At 44.1% G+C, this 25,983-nt stretch overlaps 1 protein-coding gene across 1 annotated transcript in view; it reads left to right on the forward strand.

Moving 5' to 3' along the window:
• NAA30 (N(alpha)-acetyltransferase 30, NatC catalytic subunit) overlaps positions 1–16,744 on the forward strand; it is a 17,225-nt gene extending 481 nt beyond the window's left edge. Inside the window, exons 2-5 of the mRNA XM_018562145.1 lie at positions 9–212; positions 12,545–12,668; positions 13,605–13,660; positions 16,330–16,744. Of these exons, the coding sequence (XP_018417647.1) occupies positions 9–212; positions 12,545–12,668; positions 13,605–13,660; positions 16,330–16,467 (522 nt within the window). The 3' untranslated portion in view covers positions 16,468–16,744. The remainder of the gene's footprint in view (positions 1–8; positions 213–12,544; positions 12,669–13,604; positions 13,661–16,329) is intronic.
• Positions 16,745–25,983: the final 9,239 nt, after the last annotated feature.

A 25,983-nucleotide genomic window follows, 5' to 3' on the forward strand; every position in this document is an offset into this window, starting at 1 on the left:
AGGAACGGACTGCCGCCCCCAACGGGCTGGCCGAGGAGGCCCTGCCCGCCCTGCTGGCCGCCTGCACCGTGCACGACATCCGCTATGTGCGCTACGAGTCCGAACTCCAAATGCCCGATATCATGAGACTGATCACCCGGGACCTGTCTGAGCCCTACTCCATCTACACCTACCGCTACTTCATCCACAACTGGCCGCAGCTCTGCTTCCTGGTAAGTGCTGACACTGGGGGGACTACAGGTCCCAGCATTGCTCTGCCCTAACCAGGGCCTACTCCCCCAAAGCAATGCTTCCTAGTAAATGCTAACACTGGGGGGACTACAGGTCCCAACATTGCTCTGTCCTTACAGGGCCTACTCCCCCCAAAGCATTGCTTCCTTGTAAGTGCTAACACTGGGGGGACTACAGGTCCCAGCATTGCTCTGTCCTAACCAGCGCCTACTCCCCCAAAGCAATGCTTCCTAGTAAGTGCTAACACTGGGGGGACTACAGGTCCCAGCATTGCTCTGTCCTCACCAGGGCCTACTCCCCCAAAGCATTGCTTCCTGGTATGTGCTGACACTGGGAGGACTACAAGTCCCAGCATTGCTCTGTCCTTACCAGGGCCAACTCCCCCAAAGGATTGCTTCCTAGTAAGTGCTGACACTGGGGGACAGGTCCCAGCATTGCTCTGTCCTAACCAGGGCCTACTCCCCCAAAGCAATGCTTCCTAGTAAGTGCTAACACTGGGGGGACTACAGGTCCCAGCATTGCTCTGTCCTAACCAGGGCCTACTCCCCCAAAGCAATGCTTCCTAGTAAGTGCTAACACTGGGGGGACTATAGGTCCCATCATTGCTCTGTCCTAACCAGGGCAACTGATCCTAGCTTTGCTTCCTGGTATGTGCTGTAGATCACTTCCCATTCATTCATAACTGGGACATAGTAAGCACACTATGTGCAGTTATTTACAAACACTCAAGGGTCAGATGATCGGTGAGTGTTTGTATACCCGCTCTCCAATTGGCTGTCACAGGAGGTGGAGCGGGTGGTGGTGGGAGGAGAGCTCTGCCTACTGTAACAGATCACAGTGCTCTCCATCCTAACACAGGAGACAGAGCCGGGTAGTGCAGGAGGAGAGCTCTGCCTACTGTAACAGATCACAGTGCTCTCCATCCTGACACAGGAGGCGGAGCCGGGAAGTGCAGGAGGAGAGCTCTGCCTACTGTGACAGATCACAGCGCTCTCCATCCTAACACAGGAGACAGCCAGGAAGTGCAGGCGGAGATCTCAGCCTACTGTGACAGATCACAGCATCTCCGTCGTGACACAGGAGGAGGACCCGGGAAATGCAGGAGGAGAGCTCGGCCTCCTGTGACAGATCACAGTGCTCTCCATCCTGACACAGGAGGCGGAGCCGGGAAGTGCAGGAGGAGAGCTCTGCCTCCTGTAACGATGACAGCTGTCACCGCACCGCTTGGCATCCCTCCCGCTGAGCCTTTTGAAAACTTATCTCCTCCCCCGCTGGGCAGCGGCCGCTGCATCAGAAGGTACATAGACCGGCACCCAACGGGGTGGAGAGAAGATAGATGCACAGAATTTTTGTTTGCATTTTTGGCTGCCCTGGTACTTTTGGCAATTTGTCAAAAGTGCTATTATTGGCCGAAATGTTTTTGGCAGCTGAAATTTCAGTGCATTCCTATTACCAAGCCAATGGTTAGATACTCCTATATGTACTTCGTCCCCTACTGGCCACTGCTCTGATTCCTTTAAGTTCTGTTGTTTATACTCCTGGGAGAACTAAAAGTCCCAGCATTCCTGTCACCTAGCCAAGTCTACTACTATATTTGCAGGTGTTTCATCCACAACTGGCCGCAGCTCTGTTTTTTTATCAAGTCCTGTAATTGTATACTGCTAGGACTACAAGTCCCATCATTCCTGCCACTTAGGCAAGGCCTAGTACACCTGTGTTCATCTTCCATCTACAACTGGTCGCAATCTTGCTTCCGGGTAAGTGCTTTCATTGTACCCTGCTGCTGGTGAACTCAAAGCCACAGCATATGCCGTCAGCTAGCCAAGGCTTAACCCTGCTAGATCTACAGTTAGCAGTGGCTCTGCTCTCTGGTCATTGTATGCTTTTGAGGGATCATTATGTTGTCTGTCCAGGTAATAAGCATGGATATCCCATCTACAGCTGGCAGTGGTGCTGCTTCCTGTTAGGTCCTGTCATTGTATTCTGTTTGAATACTACAAATCTGGGGATATTATCGCCTAATCAAGGTACACCACACCCACGTACACATACTTTATCCAAACTGAGTGCAGCGCCTGTGCCTAATAAGTCATAGGACGGTGATGTATGGCAGCTGCTCTTGAATTGCACGTCCCAGCATGTTCTGTTGTCTATAGCCTGTACTATCCCTGTACAGATGTCATCACTGACTAATTAAGTTTGCATATGTGCGTTTGGTCATAGGTTTGAATGAACTTGTGAATTGTCTGTGCCAGGCAAAAAAATAGCTGTGCCGTCACTTTTCCAATGCCATGTGTCCTCGCAGGAGCAAAACGTTGCCAGTTACACTGAGCTGAAGACTTTCTTCTTCCTCTGCCCTATGTGACAGCGCTGAGGCCAAATATCATGCACCAGCACTGTCGTGTGGAAGGAAGGGAAGTGAGTCACATGTTCCTTTTGTACCCGGAAGTACTCCACCCTCATGGTGGCTGAATTGGAGAGCCAAGAAAGTATAATCTTCTGCAAGGGCTGGCAATAAAGTGAGCCTGTTGCTTTATCCTGCCTGGGCAAAGTACAGGTTCAGGGCCCGTGCATGCTATTTTGCCTTGCCACGGTGTACTGTAGTTGTGCATTGTCATTTAACGTTAACTGCACCCCAAGGCACAACTACAGTGCGCTACAACGATGGCATCAGGCTCTGCTTTTTTCATGCACTGACGGCCCATTAAAAATGAAATCATGCTAGCTGTTTTTTACTGTGTTGACAGTGCACTGCGTTATGGTGTATGCGAGTCCCAAGTTAAGCACCTGTTCGCACTGAGCAAGTTTACACCTCCTACAGAGGTTTGACAACGGTGTGGTGTGTTGACTTAAAATGTTTGTGTCCATTTTTATCCATGAACACACCAACAGAGCTTTGGATGGGAATGGCAACGCATGACAACACACCGGACAAAGCAATACAGGTTTTAAAAATGCAGACAGTCTTGAAGCCTGCCTCTGTTCCTAACAAAACTGCTTTCATAGAGATGATGCTAACATGTTACAATACATAATTCATGTACGGTCACCCTGCATGAAAACTACAGACATGTAATTTCTTCTTGGCAAGTGTCTAATGGAATTCTGAACACCTAGGGATAGAGCTGCAGCTAACGATTAGTTAGCCGATTTATTAAGTTCGATTAATCGGATAAAAAATAGAAACAAATAAATGGCTCCTGTGATGGACTACTAGTTTGTATTGAGTGTAGTTCATCACAGGAGCAGGCTTGGAGCGGTGGAAGTAAAAAAGAAAACAAAATTGTGGTGTGCAATATAGTGAAATGAAAAGTGTAAAATTATACAGCAATGAATGCAGAATGGCACCGGCTATAGAGGACTACAAAACCCAGCAATAGTACATTATACAGCACAATGCAGAATACCAGCTAGTGGTATTCAGCATTGCACCACTGTATAATGTATTCCTGGGATTTGTTGTACTCCTATAGCTGGTGGTAATCTGCATTGCGCTGTATAATGTATTATTGCTGGGATTTGTAGTCTTCTATACAGCGCAATGCAGAATACCACCAGCTATAGAGGAGTGCAACAAATCCCAGCAATAGTACATTATACATACAGTGTATAATGTAATGCTGGGATTTGTATTCCTATGCACAATGTACCATCAGCTATAGAGGAATACAATATCCAAGCAATACATTATAGAGCACCATGTGTGGGAAAGTTCAGGCTTACCTGAGCAGTCTTCCGGCAACTTGCTTCTGAGATCGGACCTGTCTATCGGCGGCTGTCATCCCCCCACACCTGCTCCTTCTTACTACTTCTCCCCATGTCCCTGTGCCGATCGTGGATGTGGGCGGGCGGTGAACGTGAGCCGGGGAGGAGATGCGGCGTGTGGAGCGTGGATGTGGGCAGGTCTGGCAGCAGCAAACTTGAGGTGGGGAGGAGGTGCGGCGCGCAGCGTGTGTGGAGCTGTAAACAGGGCCAACCAATCGGAAGCCGATTAAGTTGACAACTTTTTCAATAATCGATTATGTCGATTAGTTGTTGCAGCCCTACCTAGGGATGTACAGATACCAGTTTTTCGGTATAGAGTACAAGTACTGATTTCCCCCAACCCTCCGCCCCACCCCGGCGTTACTCGCCGATACCGGAAGTCCCATTAACGAAGCCAGCAGTGTGTAATAACACACCATCTGGCTATCTGATTAACAGGGAAGCCATCTCCATGCTTCCGGGTCACAAGGTGGAACCATGGAGCTGGCTTTCTGGCCATCAGGAACCCGGGGGGCTTCTCGACCAATCAGGAAGCCAGGCAGTGAGTAATTACACTGCTTCCTGATTGGGCTGGGAAGTCTGCTCCATGCTTCCTCGTCACCGACTGATGAGGGAGCATGGAGCTGGCTTCCCGGCCAATCAGAAAGCAGTGCAGCGTATAATGACTCGCTGCCCGGCTTACTGATACCGGAAGTTCGGGTATCGGGCTAGGCATCGGAGCATTTGGGCGAATACGAGCATGCATCTGTATCGGTGCATCCCTACTGAGAACTATCACCTAATATAGCCCATTCCTAGGTAAGACAGTGGGGCAAAGGGGTCAAGTGTTCAGTCAGTTGAGGACACATAATCTAGTTGGAATAAATGTGTGGCCACTTTAACAGCTAACAGACTGAAATAATAACATTATTTTGTGTGTTGTCTAGGGCTGCAACAACTAATCGACATAATCTATTATAATCGATTATTGAAAAAGTTGTCAACTTTTTCAATAATCGATTAATCGGCTTCCGATCAGTTGGCCCTGTTCACGGCTCCACACGCTGTGCGCTGCACCTCCTCCCCACCTCACGCTCGCTGCTGCCAGACCCGCTCGCATCCACGCTCCACATGCCGCACCTCCTCCCCGCCTCACATTTCCTGCCCATCCACATCCACGATTGGCACAGGGACGCGGGGAGATGTAGTAAGGAGGAGCAGGTGTGGGGGGATGACAGCCGCTGATAGACAGGTCCGATCTCAGAAGCAAGTTGCTGGAAGACTGCTCAGGTAAGCCTGCACTTTCCCACACATGGTGCTCTATAATGTATTGCTGGGATTTGTATTTCTCTATAGCTGATGGTACATTGTGCTGTATATTATACATAGGAATACAAATCCCAGCAATACATTATACACTGTATGTATAATGTATTGCTGGGATTTGTTGTACTCCTCTATAGCTGGTGATATTCTGCATTGCGCTTTATAGAGGACTACAAGTCCCAGCAATAATACATTATACAGCGCAATGCAGAATACCACCAGCTGTAGAAGAGTACAACAAATCCCAGCAATAATGCATTATAAAGTGGTACAATGCTAAATACCACCAGCTATAGAGGACTACAAAACCCAGCAATAGTATATTATACAGCGCAATGCAGAATGCCACCAGCTATTATGTACTATTGCTGTGATTTGTTGTATTCCTCTATAACTGGCGGTATTCTGCATTGCGCTGTATAATGTGCTTTTGCTGGGTTTTGTAGTCCTCTATAGCCGGTGCCATTCTGCATTCATTGCTGTATAATTTTACACTTTCCATTTCACTATATTGCACACCACACTATCTTTTTTTTTTTTTTTCTTTTTTACTTCCACCGGTCCAAGCTTGCTCCTGTGATGGACTACAACCTCAATACAAACTAGTAGTCCATCACTGGAGCAATTTTTTAAATTTTATTTTATAGTTTATCCGATTAACCGATTAATCGAACTTAATAATCGGCTAACTAATCGATTTTGAAAATAATCGTTAGCTGCAGCTCTAGTGTTGTCTGTGTCCAATCTCTGTGTTGGATGAAAGTTATGAGACTTTGTCTACACTAAGAGAACCCACAACCTGTCCTTTGCTTACACCGAGAGAACCCCCAACATGTTCTATGTCTACATCAGGAGAGAACCTGCAACGTGTCCTGTCACATTGATGTTTATAGATGTGTTATTCATTCTGTTTCTGGGGAAATCTTGTGATTCTGTACTTCTGTGGTACTAAATGTTCCGGCATGTCCTGGCACCAGTGTGCTGCTTGTGCTTTAAAAATAATTTAAAAAAAACTTGTCTTTTGATTTAGCTTGCCAGGGCACAGCAATGTGGCCAATTGCCAAGCCTGATCACTTTCACATTGCAATTGGGAGGGGATGCTAGCTTAATCATGTGCAGGTTTTGAGGGGCTCATGTGGCAAGTTGAAGGTTGGGGGGAATAACACAGCGTAGGCATCTTTATGGTGTCTGCTACTTACCTACAATGTGACTTTGAATGTGTTAGTTTTATCTTCACTACAGAGTTATATAGGGGGCCCATTCACATCTATCCCATCCATTGTGGTGCTTTAACTAGCACTGCGTTAAGGCATTCCTTTTATATTAAATGCATATCAAATGCCAGCATACCACAACCAACATTAAAATGAACATGCATCATTTCTTTCCAACAAAGCGCCATTTCTTTTTTTTCTTTCGCAGCGTTGGCGTGCTATTAAAAATTGCCTTCATGCATGCAGTTTAAGCTTAATGCGGACTAGTGCAGCGCATAGATGTGAAAGGGCCCTAAGAGTTCTAGGTTCCAAGGAGTGTCTGACCTTGCCTTTACTTGGGGCTCTGATTGCAGGTAAGTATTCTAAAGCGAAGATGTGCCTCCAGAAGCACAGTTATGCTTGTATTTTATTTTAATACTGATGTGCTTTAAAGATCTGCATTCAGATTAAAACCTACAAGATACCTTTAACTGGTCAGCGTGGCATGATGGTGGTAAGGTTAGTCACCTCAGTCACTTATGCTGCAGAGTTGTCAATTCTTCTATGATGAAGTATCAATACTTTAGACACTTGTGATAAAAACCTGTGTGCATGTTATGTTAGACACAAACTAAATGTTGGTTTAACAGAGTATTGTATATATCTGCTGGGATGTTTATAGGCTGCTCAAGCCCCACCATGCCTTGCTCACTGAATATTATAAGCGGGGAAAGGGAGCTCCCTCTAGTTGTACTGAGCACAGCCATATGCGGGTGGGTTTTCAAACAGTTCTACGTACCAGAAGGGCCTTGTTCACGCTGCTTCTGTAGTCTCCGTACACACATTAGTCCCAGCATTTGCAGGGTCAAACCTGCCTGCCAAGCACATGAACTGCCAGAAATGGCCCATATTGTGCTTGACACCCTTACATAACCCTGTTTATCATACCGTATATACTCGAGTATAAGCCGAGTTTTTCAGCCCATTTTTTTTTGCTGAATAGTCCCCCCCTCGGCTTATACTCGATTCAGCGTCTCGAGCTGGTCAGGTTTCTTCTTACTTACCTCGTCGCGTCACTGCTGCTCCGGTGGGCGGCGCTCCGAGCGGGGTCATCTGGCAGTCCCTGGGTCCTAGATCACATGGAGCTATGTCATATTCTGGAGATATCTTTGGAGTGGCTTAATATTAACTTGAGAGATCCACAGTTTGTATGCACTTAAAGATTTAATTACCGCACAGTAGCAATTAATGACTAATTCCTTCCGCCCAAATCGGCCATCTGTGATGCTTTCTGTGGAAATTTAAATTGGTAAAGATTTTTAATGCCGAAGCCTTGAATAGCTGGCAATGTATGAGTTGAAACGTATTCCTACAAATGGCCATCACGTCTTGGTGATTAGTGCATTACATTTTCCACATATCCTTGTTAAAGCTTTAAGTTTTCTGGACGCTGCTTCTCATAGTATATACATAGACAGTGGTCCATAGAAATATAGGTTTTCTTAAGAGAACACGGCAGTATGTTTTCCATTTTTGTAGCTTTCTCTAAATTAATCTACAGAGGGCTCCATTAAACAGTAGCTGGATACTTTTGAGGTTCTGAATATGTTCCCAATACCTAATTTCTCACTTTAAAATGGGGAAAAAGGGAGATATTTGTGGAAAATTATTAATAGATGCACCAATACTGTTTTTTTGGTATCGAGTAAGAGTACCGTTTTTTAACATTTATTTTCCAATAATGATAATGGCATCCTTGGGCCCGGATTATCAGGAGGCTTCCTGATTGCCTGAAAAGCCTGTGTGCTATCCAAAGAACACCGGCTTCACTTCCCTCGCGACACTGCGAGGCAGCCTGGCTTCCTGACGAATCATGAAGCTACGCAATGGCTCATGACGTGCCACCTAGCTTCCTGATTGGCCGGGAAGCCGGCTCTGTGATGACATGGTCATCAGTTTATGGGTTATTTGTGTGTTGGTGTTGGGTTATGTTTAATTATGTTAGTCTGGGTAACTTGTTCATCAAAAGACTGTCAGCACCATTCCTCGTTAGCTCCCTTTGTACTCTGATGGAGCTCAGGACAATGACATTCTCCAGCATCTGGCCGGACTCCTGCTATAGCTGTCTGGAGCTCTTCAGCAGGTGGACCCCTGCGGGGTTGTGCAGAAAGAATGTCTAGGGAGGGTGGATGTGATTCGATTATAATCTGATCACTGTGTATAAATGGTTGTACAGTTGCTCAATAAATCAGTGTTTCACCCTACACTCGGTCCCGACTAGTGATGGGGAAACTGGGAGCTCAAGATCAGCGGGTTGCAATATGTCCTGAGCAAAGAAGAATACTGCGGCGGACATGCTCATCCTGAGTACCAGGGTTCCTTCACAGGCTCCATGCTCCCTTGTGGCACTGCCGAAGTTCCCGTATCGGGTAAGTATTGGAGCATTTGGGCTAGTAAGAGTATTCACCCAAATACTCCTTATCTGCATCTTTAGTATCGGTGCATCCCTAATTATTAATATTCCTCTTCGCAATTCACGTCTCTTCTCTTTATGGCGCTGATCAGCCGTTCAGACACAGCATTCCTGGATGGAGACCATGGCCATGAAGCCCTCCAAGCACATTCTAGAGGTGGGATCTGCACCTGGAGGGCACACAAAGTGATTGTGAGGCAGGTATAAAGAACACTGTAATGGTAGATTAAAGGTTGGGATAGTAGGGGGCAAAAATAAGATTATTCTAAAACAAAGTTTAGGTCCCCTTCTAACTATTTCCTTCTCTTTTTACTTTTGGTTTGGGAATTAAGAAGAATAAAGCTTTTAGTCTTTATGCAGGTGGTTGATTTTCTCATGTGGCTTCCATGTAGTTCATCAGAAAATGGAAAGTATTGGTCAAAGTAATTTTTTTTCCAAAAATGACCTGGCTTTCCTGTCGACCATTTGGCTTCCATGCATTTGGGTCACTGACGTAATATAGCTATGCAGATCTGGAGTTTGGGCAAGCCCTATGACGGTGACTCAAAGTACTGATACCAGACAGTTGGGCAGGAAAAACAATGCGGTGCCATTGACTTGAATGCACCGCCTCCTCCTGCCCCATAACCCCAAGAGGATTTTCTAATGCGATCCAACGCTGGAACACACAAAGTTCTGTGAACTGGCCCTTAATGTGAGGTAGAGGCTGTTCATCTCATTAAAGCTGAACTACAGGCACAGAAATCTTTTTTTTTTTTAAATATATTTCTCAACAGCCACAAAGGATTTAAATCCACTTTGTGTGCTCTAAATGTCTTTGCAATCTCAGTTATTGGCATATGTAAGTAGCAGTAACATTACTGTGCTGCACATAACCTGTGTAGAGCTGAATGGGACCCAGGAGGGCCTCAAACTACAGGCTGCTGACAGAAAAGCATTGGAGGGGGCGGATAGACCAGTCACCCTGCATGAGGGGAAAGAGCCGCAGTGACCGGTCTTTATTACAGGAAGCTCTGCACAGAGGAAAGTTTTACATATGGAATTACTACACAGAGCTTGAAGAAATTCACAAAGCACTCTAAGATTTGAGTAAGAAAGCACATGGTACCTATATGAAGAAAATGTTTGCTTATCCTGGAGTTTCGCTTTAAAAATAGATGTGTGAGGAATTTAGCCAAGCTGGACAGAGAAGCTCAGCTGCCTATGTTTCTGGATCTGTTGATCATTTTGACAGGTGGTTTTCCTTTGCTCTGGGAACCTCTCATTATAATCCCATCCCACCCCCAGCATTACATTTGTGACAGATTTACTTTACCATCTGGTGTCGTTAAGGAACTCCCTGGAAAAAAAAAAATATCTTAACCCTTGCAATGGGGTCAGTGCTGGTTTTAGTCTAGGTGCTAAAATTTTTATACTCACCTGAACCTTGCAGCCAGTTGGCTGTTGGAGCGCTCCGTTCAGCCTGTCTCCCTCCAGCTAGTATCCTCTCGTCCAATACACAGTGTATAGGATGTGATGATTTAAAGGTCCTTAGAGTGTAGGTGGAGGGACGCTGGATTAATGGCCAGTTAGCTCTGAGCTTTCAGAAAATCCAGTGCAAGAAATGAATGGCTAGTACCACCATCAAAGAAAAGACTTATGTTTTTGTAACTGGTGTTCTTGCTTTGAATGGTCTATGCTAATTATTAATGGATAGCTTTTGTCCATTGTTTGGATGCTGATTGTCTCAGAACAACATTCTTATTTTGACACAAAGTGTGTATTTGGAGCGGTATAGACAGCTCCTATAATAAAAACAAAAACATTATAATCCTCAAACCATGCTAATGCTGTAATGGCACGGAGTATGATCATTTTGGCTTCAGTATGAACGTTCTACCTTGGGTATTATGCTGATGTTTTAAAAGAAATCTCCAGTGTTTTTATACATTTTCAGTAATCAATGTGAAAATTGGCATATACAAATTCATATCTACCATTCGCAGCAAGTAAAGTTGTAAGCAAGTCCAGATAAAGTATTAGTAATTGCTGTGTTAAATAGATATCAGAATGAGTTGATGGAGGGGCCACCCTTCTCCGCCTTTATCGGCATACTGTGCCCTATATAGAACTGGTTATTTTTGTGAAAAAAGAGTGGATATTCACACCACAATGCATTTTTGTGGTTAAGGTTAAATACCACATGTTGTAATATATATATTAGGGCTGCGGAAATGAACGATTAATTCCTCGGTTAATCGTTCATTTTTTTGATCGATTAAAATTCTTTTGATCGGTACTCACCTCTCCGCCGGCTTCTGGGTCTTCCGTCGGAGATCCGGTGACGTCGATCTCACTCCCCTCCCTTCCCAAAGTGGCTCAGTCGGCTAACGAAGGGAAGGGGGAGGAGTCCGGTGACATCGATGTCCATGACGTCACTGTATTCTTCCCCCCCTTCCCTTTGTTAGCCGACGGAGCCACTTGGGCCGGGATTGTTCTAAGGAAATTCCTACAAGTCCCGTGGAAGACAGACAACTGCAGAGCGTGCCAGGGAATCCCTCTTCCTCCTTCAAGCTGTAGTACTTCCTCCAAGCTTCCATAGAGACCTGAGGATTGGGAATACAATGCAAGAGCCTATGTGTTGCACCCACGATCATTGCAACGCTCTTCAGGCTTGGCTGCAAAAAACAAAGTATCTTCACATTACTCATGAGATGAATGTTGCTGCATTCACCACCTATTTTTTTTTAAGGTGTACTTTGGATTTTGCATCCCCATAGACATGTATGGGAATGCAAAACAATCAAATGCCTATTGACCTCCTTTTTCGCGCTCGATCAGGGGTCAGATGGGGTCCCATGAGCGAGGGAAGTCAGGCGGTGGCAGAACTCGATAAGTGTCGACAGATCACCGGCCCAAGTGGCTCCGTCGGCTAACGAAGGGGGGAGGAGTCCGGTGACGTCTATGTCTGTGACGTCACGACTCCTCCCCCTTTCCCAAGTGGCTCAGTCGGCTAACGAAAGGAAGGGGGTGGAGTCTGGTGATGTCACCGGACTCCTCCCCCTTCCCTTCATTAGCCGACGGAGCCACTTGGGCCGGTGATCTGTCGACACTTATCGAGTTCTGCGACCGCCTGACTTCCGGTTTCGTTACAACTAAGGTTTGTTCAAGCAACTTGTTCTGCACGAGCGCCAGCCAAGGCATTGGCCTATACACATGCAGCACAGCAATGAAGTAAGAAAATAAAATAAAATAAAAATAAGAGCTAGGATCACACTAATCCAGCACGTTATTATTCTGTGTTGCCCCACTCAAGCGGCGGCCATATTGAGTGGGGCTGTTGAGATTAATAACGTGCTGGATTAGTGTGATCCTAGTTCATTTTATTACTTCATTGCTATGCTGTATAGGCCAATGTAGTTTGATCTGCATGTGCGTTATAATTAATCAATTTTTTTAACAAATTTGATCGAGCGCGAAAATTTTGATCAGTACCAGCCCTTTTTCCTCTAACAAATGTGTTTTAACCTTCAGTGTTTTTCTCCCAGTGTCTGCAAAATCTTTATGAAAAATAACGCCTGCACTATTTGTTTTTCAGGCCATGGTAGGAGAGGAGTGTGTAGGTGCCATCGTCTGCAAGCTGGATATGCACAAAAAGATGTTTCGAAGAGGTTATATAGCCATGTTAGCGGTGGATTCAAAATACAGAAGAAAGGGCATTGGTAGGTGAATTGTGCTGGAAGGTTCCTTTTATATTAATTACAATTATGGCATAGAAGACAAAAGCAACGAAACGCCACCTCCTTGTGTGAAATCTTTTTATTTGAATAATAAAAACGGTTATAAATACTCACAATTATAAAATTTCAGTCACGATTGTCAATAAGAGACCACAAGATCAGTATCTAAGGAATGTTCAGCTCTGACTGCGTATAAAAAAGCTGCCTCCGGTCACATCACAATACCATCGTGCCACCAGCTGCTTTTAGGCTGGATTTACGTGTTTCAGGGGCATACCCCCTTCCTCAGAATTCTGGCACTTCTTACCCCAGTGGAGTCCATAAATTGAAGGGGTATTTGGTGCCACGGGGATGAGCTGTAGCATACACAAGATTATTTGGGCACTATATATTTTTATGGTGTTTTTGCTGGTGCTTCAGGCACTGGTGGGGCCTATTCACACCACAATGCATTTTTGTGGTTAAGGTTAAATACCACATGTTGTAATGGTGTGAATTAGACCTTATGTGCAAGCATCGGGGAAAATGTATACAATCTCAAAGAATAGTCTGCTTACTATGGGGTCTCTTAATCTACTGCAGTGATGGAGGAGAGCAAATGGCTGCAGTAAGTATAGCAAAACAGGCCTGGAACTGTCCCCTGCTACAAAACACAACCGACTGATACCTGGATGCAACTTCCCAAAATCAAAAGATTCCCCTTTTCATTCATCCTTACCCCCACGCCAAGACCTCCAGCTGACACTACCACACCTCCCACAAGGAAAACAAAATGTCCTAGAGCTGTGGTGTATGCATATAATGCCTTCCATTGTCCTCCATATATAATTTTTTTTTACAGATTTGTATTTACATTAATTGCACTTTTGATTTCATAGTCAAGATTAACAAAATTGTTCTTTTTATTCACCTTTTCAGGTACAAATTTGGTTAAGAAAGCTATTTATGCCATGGTTGAAGGGGATTGCGATGAGGTAAGACCCATCACAGACTAATTCAGTTGTATATTGGCATTGGTAAATCGCCAGTCCTTTAAAGTGACCCTAAACTCCATGAATTCAATCTTAAAAATGCATTCGAACTAATAACAAAAACGTCTCCTATTTTGTGTATCACTCGGCTGTAGATCCTCAAATCATCTCTGAATTGGTGCGGACACTGTCCTTCCTTCTGGAGGGTGGCTACTTATCTTCCCCATGTTCCCTGTGTGTGTTGTAAAGTAGCCACTGCTCCAAGCTCACTCCTGTAGTGGACTATAACTTCAATTACCAATTAGTAAACTTTTTAAACATGAGATTGTAGTCCATCATGGGAGTGAGGTTAGGGCGGTGACTACTTTACAACACACACAGGGACCATGGGGAACAAAAGTAGCCACCCTCCAGCAGGAAGGACCGTATCAGCACCAATTCAGAAATGATTTGAGGATCTTCAGCCGAGTGATACACAAATAAGATACGTTTTTGTTAATAGTTCGGGCACTTGAATGTATTTTTAAGATTGAACTCCTGAGTTTTTAGTGTCACTTTAAATATTTTTATATTCAATAAGTATTTTGGGTATTTTCATTTATAGAAATCGAATAAAAAAAGTATTCAAAAACTAAAAGTCCGGGTAGGACCAACAGTAGGAAATGCACTTTATATATTTTTAAATGAACAGTGCTTACCACAGTGTAGGGGTTCTTCAGCTATGTCTAGAGCGCAGGTTTATCTATAGGGATACTTCAACTTAATAAAGCAGACTCATGATTAGGGCTGCAGCTAACTATTATTTTCATAATCGATTAGTTGGCTGATTTATTAAGTTCGATTAATCGGTTAATCGGATTAAATCATGATTGTTAAAAACTTCATAAATCACTTCTGAAACATTTCTAACTACCGTATAAGCCGAGTTATTCAGCCCATTTTTTGTGCTGAAAAGTGCCCCCCCTCGACTTATACTCGAGTCAGCGTCTGGAGCTGGTCAGGTTTCTTCTTACTTACCTCGCCGAGCGTCGTGTCACTGCTGCTCCGGTGGGCGGCGCTCCGAGCAAAAAAGACCAGGAAATATTTAGACCAAACTGAGGTGGGTTTAACCAAGGGGCAATCAGTCTACCGGTGCTTTTTCACAACTTCATTTTGCTTTAATTGACTTGTTTGTTATCCTGTCTACTACCCCAGCACTCTCAATGGTGTTGGAATCTGCCTTACATTCTGAATACGCATGTAAACTGTAGAGCCTTGGTTCTCAACTTGTGGGTTGTGACCCAAAAGCGAGTCGCGCCCCTATGTTTAGTGGGTCGCTGCATGGGTTCCGCTTCTCTAGATGAGAGGCTCCTCAGCCTCCCCCCAGAGCAGCACTGTCAGTTCTCGCGTCAAGCAGCCATTCAAAATATGCTGCCCAGCTTTTGTCAGCTTGGGATGGGGCTATGGCCGTGAGGGAGTTTAATCCATACATGCATTGCTTACAGCTCCCTCGCATGTCCTGTAGAGGTGCCTGGACCAATGTCGCATTTTGGCTCCTGGCACCTCTACAGAGCGCACGAGGGAGCAAGCATTGCACATATGACTGGAGCTCCGTCACAGCCCACACTGGACCTGAGGCTGAGGATCCACTCCAGTTCTCGTAAGGTAGGGAGTACAAAATGAAAAAAAAAAATTGGGAGTGTATATGTTTGTGTGAGACTTTGTCTGTGTATGTATGTGTTTTTTGGGGGCCCGTTCACACACTAGTACAGTGCGTTAAACTGTACCACACAATCGCACCTACTCTGGAGGAATTTATCAAAGCACTTGCGACAGTTTTAGCCTCTTAGATAATTTTTTTTTTTTTTTTTTTTTTTGCAAATCTGTTTTTTAACATGTGCCTCTGTTTTTTTTATGTGCAAATCTGTCTTTCAACATGTGCCCCTGTTTTCACCTGAGCTTGCACTACTTTTCCAACAGCACGTGTTTTGCACCTGTTTTCTTCAGAGCTTGCACTACTTTTTCAGTTGCATGTTTTTTTGCACCTTTTTTGCACATGTTTTCATCTGCTCTTTTTCTGGGCTGTCTGAAACTGGAGCATCATTTAAGAAAACAATCACAACTTAAGAAGTCCCCATGACCACTTCTTGTCAAGAAGCGACAGTTAAGCTTTTTGCCTGAAGTTACAAGTCGTCTTTCCTGGAGTCTATTAAACCTCATTTATCAACATCATTACATTAGCTTGATAAATCTGGTGCAAACCTATTCCGTGCAAGTTCAAACACCCGCATTTGCTTTGATAAATTCCCCCCTATGTGTTTTGGTGTTGGAAGTGTGTTGTGTTACCATTCATTTTGAATGGTACCCCAAACGCACCTCTCACCCACCGTTTGTACGCCCGCGCTGAAATGCGTGGTATCCTAATGTCGTGCGTTCCATTGCACGGCGACTTGGGTCGTGACTTAATGACCAAGGACAAATGTGGGTCCTGAGGCTACACAGGTTGAGAACCATTGCTCTAGAGGGCGGCGTAGAGTTGGGCTTTCATAGAGCTACATCTTGCAGCATCTTACCACAGGCTTGTTTAGTGGAGAGTATCTTAAATGTTGGCTGAATGATTTTTGCATGAACGCAGGATCCTTGCTCTTTTAAGTCAGTTTCTGATTGCCTACTTTATTCTTATTTTAATACAGGTTGTCTTGGAAACAGAAATCACAAACAAGTCTGCTTTGAAACTTTATGAAAACCTTGGTTTTGTGCGGGATAAACGCCTGTTCAGATACTATTTAAACGGAGTTGATGCACTGCGTCTCAAACTGTGGCTGCGTTAGGACGGATGCATCGAGGAACAAATCCCCAGACGTCACTCATTCAGGACCTTACTTCCATGCAGCTGTCCTGTCAGTATCCTGTTTTGCGTGTCGCACATATTTGTTGCACTAAGGCATGGCGCGTGTCTTGAATTCAAAACCGAACCTTGCGTTACCATCATGAAGACTTCAATTTGGTACCAGCGAGAAGTGCCAGTTGCTAGCCAAGACATAATTCATTCATTTGCAAATCTACTGACTGTGTTATATTAAAACAAAATGAACATTTTATAACAGAGCACATTTCGGTTTTATTTTTTAATTTTCCATTCTTTAATTATTGGGAGGGGGGGGGAACAAAATTGCTAAATGTGTTTAATATAAGGGGTGTTCATTGAGTCTGCCAGTGCCTGTAAAAAAATAAAATAAAAACAAAAGGTGTTTTTCCTTCCCCCTCCGGTAAAATGCATGCTTACCTTGATGTCCTCTTTCTTCACGGCTACAAAGGAAATCCATATTTGCTTTTATTTAACATTTCTGGAAGTAAATTATTTAAAATTTTTATATTTGAACATTTTTTTTTTTTCCCTTGTCAGTTTTGACTTCCTTACTTTTTTTTTGGCTTTTGAGAAAGTGTAAGCTACCTTGGTAATTAATCTAATCATTTAGCTGCTAAAAAAAGGAAACCTTTTGAAATGTATGCTGGTTCCAAATGCACTTTTCTTTAGGAGCGAGGGATTTTAAAGAAAATATTGTAAATTTGGTATGATTTTATTTAAAGCAGATGTTGGTTAAAGCTCTAAAGGATCTCTTTACTGTATCTTTTTTCTTCTTACTTTTTAAATTTTCTTGGTCTTTTTTTTTTTTTATTTGGTTTTTGCCTCCTGTTCCAAAATTTTAATTCTCTACAATACTTGATCTAGGATATAAAATAAATATCATACAGCTAAACCTATTTAATTTTACATGGGGGGGTGGGAACTTTATTGATACAGGGTTTCTAGTCATATTGTGCATGAACAATTTTTGGAAAGAAAGTTGTACTCTTAATGGGAATCTGTAAAAAGTAAAACACCTTTTGTGATTAGGCCCCCGGCTAAAGCAGTCTCGCCTGAACTCCATTACTGTCTACAGAGCAAGAGGTTTAGCTCCAGAACTAGTATACAGCACATGGGTGGGGAAATGTTGGCTCTCTGGTCAGTCTAATCACAGAGGCCCTATTTATGAAAGATTCCCTTTAAGTCAGTTTTGTAGTATTTGTACTTTGTCCATATAAATTCTCTACGGGGGGACCCTTTAGGGAGTTAATTCCCTCCAGTCTTTAGATCAATGTTATATTGGCCTTACTGCTGTATTACAATTTCTATTTTATTTTATTTTTTTTATACAAAATGTGAAAAATCAATTCCCAATACAAGTTTGTAATATTTCTTTTGTGTGTGACTTAAATCTTCGTAAAATTGTTCCCATCCATTTTTGTCTCACAATAATAACTGCCAATGAAATATCAACTGCGCTTTAATAGGGGCTTATTTGGTCGAGAGGAAAAAAAACTGCTTCTCTTTACACAAAATAATGCACAGTGTGCAAATTGGCATTTCCCTTCTCAAGCCTCTGGGGCTGTTTTATCTGGTGTTGCAGTCCGGGGGCTCCAAGGTGTATTAGACATTTACCATTTTGAGAGGAAACAAAATTACTTTTTTTTGGTTTTGGCTTGTGTGTCCAGCTTTGGTTGACTTGTCTACAACTGAGTTTGTATTGTATGTTAGTGTCTTCAATAAATCATGGAATACAATAATTTCACACTTTGCTGACAGACTACAATCACTTTGGTTGTTCACTTTAAAAGTCTGCATTTTTATTTTATTTTTTTAATGTAAAGTTATTGGATTTATGAGATGGGGTGGTTTTTGTTTTGTTTTAAAGACTGACTTGGAGTTGCTGTTGTTTTTGAAAAATGGAAACTTTCTGCACCTATGTTTTTAAAGCTGAACTGACCAGTATTTAATGTAGTTTTGGATGCATTCGATTTCCTAATATGCTCTTTAAATACAGCTCGCGCCAAGGAATGCAGGAATTCAATTAGAGTTGGGTTAAACTGCTTCCTACAGCAGGATGGGACACTGGAAAACAGAAAAAGATATACAGGTGAAACTCGAATAATTCGAATATCGTGCAAAGTTCATTTATTTCACTAATGCAACTTAAAAGGTGAAACTAATATATGAGATAGACTCATTACATGCAAAGCAAGATAATTCAAGCCGTGATTTGTCATAATTGCTGTCATAAATGATTATGGCTTACAGCTCATGAAAACCCCAAGAACCCCAAATCCACAACCTCAAAAAAGTAGATTATTGCATGCAATCAATAAAACAAGGTTTGTACATAGAACAATATCGGACCTCTGAAAAGTACAAGCATGCATATGTACTCAGTACTTGGTTTGGGCCCCTTTTTGCAGCACTTACTGCAATTACTTTTGCATGATCTTCTAGTTATTCGAGTTTCACCTGTAAGCTAGCACCCATATAATACCTCTACCCAGCATGCTGGTGTCCTGGGAGGTTGGATGCCTTTTCTTCAGCGTCACTGAAAACACATCTGTGTATATTCTTTGTGGTAGTCCTCCTAAACTTCTGACTTTTTTAAAAAAAGTGCAGATCTTCCGATCTTGACAGAATAGGGTATAACGCCACCTTCAGGAGTAGGACACTAGGCACAAAACAAAAACGTGGCCAAGCCCCCTAGCAGCTAGAGAGAGCTGATATATTTTTGCCTAATGTCAAGGAGTAAGGGCCTAAGCCCCCTGCTGGGACTCTTACTTCCTTTTTTTTATTTTGCAGGGAATACTCCTTTTTGTTTTTCTTCAGTTTTCAAGACCTATCAACAGCTGAGCTGGGTGACAAGCTGGATCATAGATGACTAGATCCTTGCAGTCCCCCCAGCTCAGCCATCAAGCACACGCAGATCCTTAGCTACGTGCAGGGTCGGCTGCGACTGTCCTATCCTGGATCTGAGGCAGCCTGTGAGTGTTCCTCACGGGAGGGGTGCATATGACCAAGTGGCTCACTGCTTTGTCAGTGTCCCCCTTGGCAGAGACAGCTTCCTTGCTTCGGTGGAGAGGAGATTCTGTTGCAGGGAGGGTACTCTCTACTTGTCAGGATATGGTAAGTATACAAAACTCCGTCCTATCTCCCTTCTTTGGGAGGGGGGGGGGTTCCGGAGCGGTCTGTGGGTACCTCTGCCTTTCTCTGCTGTCTGCCGGCTGTATGGTGCTTGGTGCAGTACACTTGTGCTGAGTGTGTGTATTTGTGCATCAGGCGAGTGGTAGTTTTGTCCTCCCACTACCACTGTTCTCTATGCCGACCAGTGTCCTGGCTGTGACTGTAGCCTCATGCATGGATTCATTTTACAAGGGGTGTACGTTGGGCTCTTGGAGTGCATATTACTGGTTATGGCCTTCCCGCAGAGCCTTTAGTCTTCGCTTCTCCTTATGAGATGGAATGGGTGGGTGGGCATTCAGCCACGTAGGTCCTTGGTATGCCTTATAGGATGCCAGCAGGGAATTATGGTGATTTTTGCATCTATTTGGGAAGTGCTTTTGGCATTGCCTTCGCTGTGCCTTTTGGCTGTGAGCCCACCCAATTGAGCTCTTGACTGTGTTGGGGGGGCGTTTTTGGTGTACAGGCTTTTCACTATTTATAGTGGCGCTTGCAGAGAGAGCTGGGGCTTGGTTTGCTTGCCATCCCCTCCTCTTCCTCTGGAATTGAAAGCCTCTATCCTTTTCAGTTGCCTGTGGGCTTATCCTAGCCTGTCCTGAGCGTCTCTCTGCTTGCCACGGTTGTCACCCCAGCTTCACTTCACCCTGAGCTGTAGGACTCTCCACTGTCCACTCCACCTCCACGCTGTCTGTGGAATGATATTTTGGTTTCCTAATGCTTCACAATGGTCTAGCTAGTGGCTCATCATCCTGCTGTCCTGTTCTGGGAACCTTGCAGGGGCTCCTTCCTTGCTGTACCGCTGCTTGAGCTGGTCTCTAGTTTTGTAGACCATACTAACCCTAATGGGCTGCGTGTGCATGCTTCATGCTCTTTTCCCACCATATAGCATGGAGTAAAAAAATATAAATAAATCATCCTGCTCCTGAAGCACCATGTGGATCTCTGTTTTGGCTTTCACTGCCCGCCTGCAGTGACTTGGTCACCTCCAGCCACCTGAAACCCTCATCAGCACCTGAGTGTTAGGAGTATTTATTTTAGGCCTAGTTGCATTACCACTTTGCAGATGTAACTTGTCTTTGCTAAGCCACTCAGAGGACAATCTTGCTGCTACAGGTGACCTCAGCCCATACAAGCCTAGTGATTTTGCAGACATTTATCTGATAACCCCAGAAGGACGAATGCCTGCAATATAAAACCGGAAACCTACCATTGTTAGTTCCTTTTCGTTTAAGTCTCATGCAGTTATCAGTCTGGATGTCACTTCTTAAAGCTCAATCTTTCAAAAACTGAGCTCATGGTATTCCCTCCCCCAACTTTTCGATCAGGATTGATAACACAACTATCCATCCCTCAACCTTCATAACCTCTCCAAAATACCTTCCTCGCCAATGGCCACAAAGCTACTCAATAATTTTGGCTCACCAAACGGTGAGGGGGAAGGGTTGTATTAGGCCTGCACGCAAGAGGATCCCTGCTGGTGGATTTTTGCTCTCTTCCTTACCTGTCAAGGATGTTACCCATTTTATCCCCTTTGGGATGTCTAAGGGTTCATTTCCTTCCTTAGTCTTCCCTTTTCTTGTGGACTCTGTTACCTTCAGCTTCCTCTTCAGTGTCAGGGTGCCTGGGCAATGTCATTGCAATTAACTTCATAGTTTAACAAGGACCAGATGCTCATTTGCAGTCTCAGTTGCGGGATATAGCGGTGCCTTCTGTTTCCCCGAAAATGCCTCTATGTTTGATGTGTCCCCACATGCTGGGCTTCATACTAGTCACATGAGCAAACTATTCCTGCCTCATCAGAGGGATCCTTCTTGAGAGCCTGCATGTTTAATAGACCTTCATTGGATGCCTCTTGAGTGCAACAGAACACTCTCCTCTAGGAAGGTTTGGTATTTCTCCCATGGATGATGTGGATTGTGTCGTTAATGACTGCATTTGTTTTCTAGGGGCAAGGTTTCACCTTTTTGAGCTCCTCAGCTGGTGGCCTTCCCCATCAAGGTATGCCGCTCTGTTCCTGCTTGGCAGGAAGTATCAAACTCTGAATGGCCCAGTACTTCCTTGGACTGTCAACAGGGGCAACACAAGTGTCCGTTCTGAGAGATAGTGTAAGTCCGCAGATCTCTGTAGAACCTGTTCCCTAGGAGCTGGTCCCTTGTCTTTGGATGTTTTCTGATGAAGTGTCTTCTGCTTCCTTCATTTCTGCTAAGTGAATGTTTATTTCTGTTAGTGAATCTGAGATTCCTGCCTTTCTCTCTGTGGCAGAGGATGCAGCATTGGTTTGGGACTAGAGGAGGGATTGTACGAGGGCTGGCTCACAACTGGTTCTATTTGCTAACCTGCTGTAGGTGGCAGTATAACCCGACTATTAAAATTCCAGTGTTTAAGGGCTGCAAAAACTATTTTAAGGCCAGTACAAGAATTTTATATCAACTCTCTGTAATCCCTGGCATAGCAAGACTTGGATGCAATACTGAGACTGACAGCACTATTCAATGCAGGAAAGCCTGACTGGCTAAAGGTGCCTATACACTGCAGTGTGAATAAAGACGTTTCTACTGTACGGTCGCACGTCTTTTGTCTAAGGAGCATGCTAGAAAACCAGCAGAAAATCTTACGATTTTCGGCTGGTTTGAATGATGCTCGGGAGACAAATGCCGAACGGGCCGGTTTGCGCACGCGCACACTGCTCATTCAGCATTGTGGTCATCGGAAGCCCGCCCCTCGGGGGCGGGCTTGCGATGATCGCAAGTACGATCTGCCTGTCTAAATTGGGCAGATCGTAAATTTTTTAAAATTACTTTACAACCATCGCAAGACTAAGGTTTTGCGATGGTTGTAAAGTGTATGGCCACCTTGACAGTGGGCAAGTTTGTGTCAGGAGGGAGTGGTTATATCGGCTGTGGGGTAATCCACCGTTATTGTTTAGAGCTGGAATAGTAACCAAGCAATATTGGTTAACTGCAACAGCAGACTGGGAGGTTAATAAGATGTGCTATGCTATCTGATAGGTTTGCTTGGAAGAGCAGGTTTACACATTTTTGTCTTGTAAAACCCTTTACATGTGTTTGTACTAGAGATGTCCCGATACCGATGCTAGTACCGGTTTCGGGGCCGATACAGGGCATTTTCAGGAGTACTTGTACTCCTGAAAATGGCCCGATGCCTAGATCAGATACATTTTTTCAACTGGCTTCGGCCATTGACCCCCGTAGCCCCTCCCCCGGAATACATGTTGTGTGGACAGTCTCTTCTCCCTGCTGGCGCTGGCTGCAGAGCTTGGTGTCCCTTTCACAGACCTCTGTAGCCAGCACGAGAAGGCAGAAGAGACTGCAGCTGTGATCCATCTCCCCTCCCCCCTGTATCTTACCTGCTGCTGCTCCTCCGTGTCCCGTCCTTTTCAACTTTATGACTCGGTTTCCTTTTGGTGATATATCTCAGTGTGAGATGCCCGTGCTCCTTGCTGCACAGCAGTTTTCACTCTCATTGTAAGAAGAGAATGTCCGTTCAGTGTGCTCAGGGGGAGAGAAGCTGTAAATCTTGCCTTCACACAGAACGGACATTCTCTTCTTTCATTGAGAGGGAAAACTTCTGTGTGGGTCTGGTGAGAGCATTATTAAACACATAAGGAGCATGGACATCTTACACTGAGATATACAACCAAAAGCAAACAGTTTCATCAAGTGGAAAAGGAATGGACACTTGTAACAATAGCCAGCCTGCTATTGGATATTTTAAATTGCAATTACCAATAGCAGGCTGGCAATTGTACCCCCCCATTGCCTGCTGTCAATCAGCAGAGAGGACCTGATTGAGAACTTTGTCTTCAGTTCCCTCCTTTGCTGATTGACAGCAGGCAGTGGGGGGATACAATAGCCAGCCTGCTATTGGCTATTGCAATTTAAAATATCCAACAGCAGGCTGGCTATTGCTCTCAGCCATTGCCTGCTGTATTTACATTCAGTGAATCCAGTGAAGTAGAAAGGTGACACTAGAGGTCTAAAAGACCCCTAATGTCACCTTAAAGAGAACCTGTCACCTCCAATGCACGCAGCACTGGTGAGAAACTGCCCTAAAATCATTAGTCTGTATTGTTTTAGAAAAAATGTCACATGTCCCTTTAAGAAAAAGTATCGGTAATTGGTATCGGCAAGTACATAAGGGACAGTACTTGGTCTTGAAAAAGTGGTATCGGGACATCCCTAGTTTGTACCTTTTTATATGGAGCACATCTTTCAAATGTATGCACCTTAGCTACAAAAAAAAAAAAAGCAGTTCTGTGCACTAGATGAGCTTTTATATTCTCCTCGTTGTTGGCCTCTCTCACACCTTCCCTCTGTTCAAGTACTGCAGCCTCTATCAGACTAAAGGTGGCCATACACTTTACAACCATCGCAAGACCTTAGTCTTGCAATGGTTGTAAAGTACTAAAAAAACGTACGATCTGCCCATCTTGGACAGGCAGATCATACTTGCGATCATCGCAAGCCCGCCGGCGGGCTTGCGATGACTGCAATGAGGGGCGGGCTTACAAGGACGGCAAACGGGCAGTGTGCGCGTGCGCACCCCGGCCCGTTCGTCAGTTGTCGAACAAGCAGGCCACTCACTCGCCGAGAATCGTACGATTCCCGGCGGGTTTTCCAGCCTGCTTGTTCAATGGAAGACGTGCGACCGTACAGTAGAAACGGTCGCACGCCTTCCATACACTGTACGATTCTCGTACGATCGTGGGACTTCCCGCGATTCTCATACGAGAATCGTACAGTGTATGGGCACCTTTAGAGTGTCTGAAACCTATGACCACCGCTCGTTTGTAGTTCTATTCTCTAATCCCTACATCACTGCTTTGTCCTGTTGTGATTTAAGGCGTCAGGATGGAAAAACATTACAGGGGACAGGAAGTTGATGTTCCTGTCAAATGATGAAGAGTCTGACAGAGGCTCCATCGCTGTAATGGAGTGAAGGTGGCAGACACGGGTCACCAAAGCGATGTATAGAATAGCTCCATTATTGCAAGACTTGTCTTTTTTTTTTTTAATTATAAATGACAGGGTAGCTTTAATTTCTGCTTGTGCAAGATTTTGAACCGGTTTATAACCATTCATTAACTTTATTCATAACTTTATGAATGAGAAAAACTTGTCTTTCTTATAATGCAGCTTGAACCTCTCCTTCTTTATAATTTGAACAATTTTATCTTGGAGGGTACACGTGCATTTCCCCCCTACCCCTAGGTTGTCAAGTTCAGGACCTCTTCCTATTTCAAGGAAAGAAAGTGTAGCTGTCTCCTTTTCTTCAGTGATTTCAGCAGCTTTGGTGAATTTCTGGAGACATATGGCACCTGCCACTGTTGACTTTGTATCAAAGATGCATGTTTCACTGTGTCATTCTTATCCTTGCACATGCTTGGTCCAGGTAGTGGAGGGAAGATCTGGATAACAGACCCAGGACCTGCTTCTTGAAAAAACAGATTGGCAAAGACAACAACTGTGTATCTGTTGGGTTCTTTAAAAACCGCAAGTTAGTTCTTTAAAGAATGCCAGGCAGAACAAAACTTAACCCTTGCAGTGGGGATAGCCTGTTTTTCATCTAGGGTCTAAAATAATAAAGATGTACTCCACTGAACCTTGGTCCTGCCTGGATGCTAGACTGTTTCATTCCATCACTGGGGAGGGAGAGACCAGTCTAGCAGCCAGATGGGACAGAGGTACGGGTGAATATATCTGTTATTTTAGACACTAGACTAAAACAAGCACTTAACCCTTGTGGTGTGGAGGTTGCCCCACTGCAAGGATTATGTTTTATTTTGTCCAGAGTTCTTTAAAAGTTTTCTCATACTATACTTTTCAGACTAGTCCCAAGAATATAATTTAATGTCAGAGTTATGAATACATTGTGTTTTCTTTTGCTCTGCCTTAATACTGTTTATTGCTGAAGCGATCTGCAGTTCCCATGTATATGAACTGTGTTGCCTGTAGCATCCAAAGCCTTCTATTTTCTAAACCGCTCTAGAAAATGACAGCTGGAATCTGGCTGCAGACGGTGAAACTTCACCTCTTCTTTTTATTCACAAGGCAGAATGCATCCAGCATCTACTGTACATACCCCCTTTTCTAGCTCTGACATGTATCTTTAGTGCTACAGAAACCTGCAAACACTGTGCAGCAGGGTTTTATATGCTTCCAGCACTGAAGGTCCAGATAACATTTTTAGGTGGGTTTGTTCAATGTGTGAGCTGTTAAATTAAAATGGTTCTGTTGTGTGTTCTATACTCTAAAAAAAAAAAAAAAAAATGTTTCTTTTTTTCTTTGCA

The sequence above is a fragment of the Nanorana parkeri genome, unplaced genomic scaffold (assembly GCF_000935625.1).
Source record: "Nanorana parkeri isolate BGI_ZX_2015 unplaced genomic scaffold, ASM93562v1 scaffold20, whole genome shotgun sequence".
In the NCBI taxonomy this organism is placed as follows: domain Eukaryota; kingdom Metazoa; phylum Chordata; class Amphibia; order Anura; family Dicroglossidae; genus Nanorana; species Nanorana parkeri.